The 4,552-nt window shown below is 30.0% G+C and overlaps 1 protein-coding gene across 1 annotated transcript; it reads left to right on the top strand.

Moving 5' to 3' along the window:
• Positions 1-6: 6 nt before the first annotated feature.
• On the top strand, positions 7-3,390 carry LOC134279517 (tyrosine-protein kinase Fer-like). The gene is made up of 5 exons (XM_062761927.1): positions 7-167; positions 650-773; positions 965-1,110; positions 1,231-1,353; positions 2,827-3,390. Exons 1-5 carry the CDS (start codon positions 35-37, stop codon positions 2,979-2,981), a joined length of 681 nt encoding a protein of 226 aa, XP_062617911.1. The 5' UTR covers positions 7-34; the 3' UTR covers positions 2,982-3,390.
• The last annotated feature ends 1,162 nt before the right edge of the window (positions 3,391-4,552 follow it).

A 4,552-nucleotide genomic window follows, 5' to 3' on the forward strand; every position in this document is an offset into this window, starting at 1 on the left:
TGGAACATTTGGTTCCGCGAAGGTTTTCATCCAAATGTGGGAAAATCAAGAACAAGCATTCAAGAATCTCGGGTTATTGAGAAAGTTCAGTCATCCAAACATAATCAGACTCATTGGATATTCTGCATTAGAAAGTCCCGTTTTACTTGTCATGGAATACCTCTCTGGTAACTCAGACAAATTGTAGCATTACCTTGATATCTCTCCTTTCTTTCTTTTTACAAATACATCTCTCGAAGGGGAGAGAATAATTTTCTTAGAAATTGAACTGTTTTTAAAAAATTACAACTTTTTAAGAATGTAGAATAAAGATGAAATAAAGCGCATGATTCAAAAAATAAAAAAAAATGTATTGTTGAAAATGGAATTTTGATTAATATTATTCAGTGCAAGATTAATTGATATTAACAAAAAGTTTTTTCTCGTTAATTAACCAAATACATAATTGTATCTTTTCAAATGAATTTCTTTTAAACATGTAATAAAAAACAATATTAAACTCAATTATTCGATAATTGGTGATATTCTTGAATTAATAAATGTTTAAGAATTACTCAACAATGTAAATCAACAGAAGAATAAATCTATGATTAAAATGATAAGCAAATTATTTAAATATAAATTGTAAAATAAATATTCTTTTAAATAGGTGGAATATTACTAAGTTATCTTAGGGTAGAAAGCGTATCCATTTCAAAGGGAAAAAGAATTCAAATGTGTAAGGATGTTGCAAGTGGAATGACTTACTTACACCATAGAAGATTCATTCATAGGTAAGGATAATTAGTTCTTTCTCAGAATGTCATAAAAACATCAATTAATTGCTTTTAAATAAAATAGTATCAATTACAATGAAATCGATGAAATACTGAAATCATACTGTATATATATAATTAAGCATAACAAATATTTACTGAAAATATACAGAATTGATCAATATTAATTCATATATAACATTATACAGAGACCTTGCAGCACGAAATTGCTCTGTGGATGATAAAAGGGTGAAGATATCAAACTTCCGGATGACAGAATTTGGTGATGGATATCAAATAACTAAAGGCAGTAACATTCCAGTGAAATGGACTGCACCAGAAGTTTTCCTGCTTGGTAACAAGAGAGAGAGAGAGAGAGAGAGAGAGAGAGAGAGAGAGAGAGAGAGAGTACTTTCCTGAAACCAGATAAAGTAGTTTATCGTTTGAAATATAGTAATAAGTGTTTATTCTGTAGGAAAGTATACATTCTTTAGTGACGTCTGGAGTTTTGGAATCCTGATGTGGGAGATATTTTCATCAGGAGAATTACCTTATGAAGGGTTCACAAATGAAGAGATAATGGAAAAAGTTACATCTGGTAATGAACATTATTACTTATGTAGGCACTTAGAGGGGTTATACAGAATATGTGGGATCCTTGAAAAATTGAAATATTGGGCAAGGTGTACTAATCCTGTCGAAGATTTCATAATTAAGTTTTTTTTCTGAGTTAAAATGAACACAACGTATTGACTATGATCTGCGCAGTATAGCACTTGTAGATGGCATATTGATTTAATGTGTGTTGGGTACGTCCTGTGGAGGGGGACATATGAATATGTTGTGGGTTAACTAAGCTGTGAATCCACATACATTGATTTTGTATTGTTTTATGGACTTTGACATTGGATACTTTTTGTTATCTCCATATCCTTCACAGAATTCTTCTCTAACAATGAAATTTCATTTTATCAGAAGCAGGATAGATGTATATAGCTTTACGACATAACATTTTTTGTATATACATGTGTATTCCTTGTATTTCATTTATGTGGACATGCAATGATTATTTTGTTTCGAATACAGTAATTTATTTTGCATTTCTAGCTTAAGATTTTAACAAAATCTCATCTAGATTTTGCATGAAACAAGTTGGGAGATAACAAATAGTATTGAAGATCACGTTTATCACAAAGCATGGTTGTTAAATGACCATTAACATCTCTTTTAAGTAAAATATCCAAGTATGAAACAGATCTGCCATACTCTGAGGTATTTTTAATCCCGGGCTCACTATCAGATATTATATTGACATAAGAATGGAAATTACCATTTTTGATTGACAAGACATATTCGGTATATCTAAATGGAATGTGAATCGCATCTTAATTGAATACCATTGAATCATTTTACTTTTTATGGTGTGTCTAGACTATTAAGGGCTTGAAATTTTGTCAAAATGTGGGTGGTTTTTCATCACCATTCTCTAAAGTTTCAGTTCTGAAAAACGTGGAATAGACATTAAATGTTAAAATGGGATACAGAGAAATACATCTAGATTATGAGAGATAAGAAATGTACTGCTAATGTTTCATTCAGAGAGTCAAAAGCGTCAAAACTTGACGTTCATCATATGTGGTAGATATTGAAACCTAACATGCAAATAGACTGGCTTGATCAACTGAAAATACTGTCCTATGTATAGATCCATTTATACAATATTACATGCATTGAAAGCAGCTGTGAATGACATTTCAAAATCGTATAAGTCAAGTTATATCAAGTCAGGTTTGAGTCCTTTCTTCACTCCGAGAAAAGCATAAAAAAGTTGTATAAGGTAGTAGCCGCTATTGAAAAAAATATTTAATTATATGGTGACAGTGCTGGGTGGACAAATTATAAACATATCAAGCTAAATTATTCAACAATATTGAAAGAAGTGTTGTTTAATGTTCTTTATATTTTTTTTATAATCATAGAATAGATACCTGGTATATAGGATTAATTTTCTCTTATTCGTCCATGACCTTTTGGTAACCCAACGTATATAAACCTAAAATTATTTTTTTAGGGTACAAAATGTCAGCTCCTAAAGGAACACCCAAGAAGTGCGATGACCTGATGTTATCCTGTTGGAAACGCAACCCAGACAATAGATATAATTTTTCCAAAATTGAAGAAAAACTCCAAGAAATCATGAAGAAACATCAGACGAAACACTCCTAAACATATTTCAGACATGTTGACGAATCTGCCTGTTCTCGAATAGGTCTGAAATATCGTCTTCACTAGATGCTTGACAGTGCAATTAACTACATGAGACTTTAACAGGATACAAATAAGAAAGTACAGTACATGTACAAACATCATCTTTCATTTGCCAGAAACATTGATAGAAACTTTTATTCGGTTTAAACGTTACTCACACAAAGTTTTTATAATTCATAAATCTAATTAAAATTGATGTGTTTTTTTCAATTTTCGTAAACAGTAGGTTTTTTTAAATTGTCATTCAATTAAAGAGCATGTTCAGATTAATGACAGGGGATATATAATTTCCCTCGAAAATCACGAAAAAGTCAAATGAATCATTTAACCTCAAGGTTCTCATTTTTTTTCATGGATTTACAACTCAGTCCTCCAAAATGTTATAAAAATTATCACAATGAATTAAATAATGTAGAATTTTGAACATTAAAAATCTAATAAAACATATAATTTTCAAATAAATTAGTTTTTAATACCACAAATATATTACGTTTTAGTGTAAAAAGGTCACACAATTTTAAACGCGCATTAATTTGAAAGATTTAAACAATAGCAAGTATTATTCAAACTATCTTATGTAAAACAAAATTATATGTATTGCCCTATTTACATAAATATATAAAAGATTAAAGTAATTAAACAGAGTTAAAACGTAAATGAAAAAGCTCAAATTAATTGTACCGTAGATCAGTAAGATGGACACTGACCACCTTTTTTCTCTGCGATTTTGAATCATACTATATGAGTACTTATCCAAAGTATACTCCTTGATTTCACGAATTTCTCCAGTGACATACCTTAAACAAATCAAATGAAATGTTGAACAGGAAAAAGGTCATCTATTTATTTAAGTGGTCTTTAAAATTGCAAATATACCTATGTATAAATTGGTGATATAAAAATATTGTTATGAATTATTTAAAGAAAAAGCTTTCGTTTTGTTTAAAGTCATTTTGTAAGTCTCTTATTTCATACAATGACCTTGTAACCAAAATTCAACCTATCAATAAGTTAAATGCTTCAAAAAACAGACGTTTTTCACACTAATTGTATGCCATTACTAATACATGGAATTGCCGAGAGATTTTTCCGTTTTTTCATGATCATTACATGGAGCATTCGGTTGGTATGGCCGGTAGGCAGGGGATACTCATTCCTGTATTGCACCTCATCCAATGTCTAATGTTTTAGAAGTTCCTCTCTGCTCCTGCTTTGTACTGATTAATAGACTTTGACCTTAAAAACTGCTATTTGCATATTACTCGGAAACCAGTGATTTACTGGAAACTCCACAATTTTACTACTAATTTCGGAGTATTTAAATATTTCGAGGTTCTGAAAAGGAAAGTGTAACGAAACCAATTCAAAAATGGTGATTGACAATGTATTTATTTGTCTTTTCGTGTGTCAAATGTCTTATTATCTTTGATATAAAATTAAAATGCTTTTACTTTGATATCGTTTGTATGTGTACCGATAAGTAAAGTATAAGATAAATACAGGTACTACACATGGATACTTTAAAAAAA

The sequence above is a fragment of the Saccostrea cucullata genome, unplaced genomic scaffold (assembly GCF_032062105.1).
Source record: "Saccostrea cucullata isolate Sc308-1 unplaced genomic scaffold, CSIRO_AGI_Scuc_v1 ctg6258, whole genome shotgun sequence".
Classification (NCBI taxonomy): domain Eukaryota; kingdom Metazoa; phylum Mollusca; class Bivalvia; order Ostreida; family Ostreidae; genus Saccostrea; species Saccostrea cuccullata.

Bases quoted from the DNA above. Each gene is read 5' to 3' on its own strand.
- LOC134279517 (XM_062761927.1), top strand. From the start codon at position 35: ATGTGGGAAAATCAAGAACAAGCATTCAAGAATCTCGGGTTATTGAGA. The intron at 168-649 runs GTAACTCAGACA...TCTTTTAAATAG, and splicing joins TGTCATGGAATACCTCTCTG to GTGGAATATTACTAAGTTAT. The intron at 1,111-1,230 runs GTAACAAGAGAG...TTTATTCTGTAG, and splicing joins ACCAGAAGTTTTCCTGCTTG to GAAAGTATACATTCTTTAGT.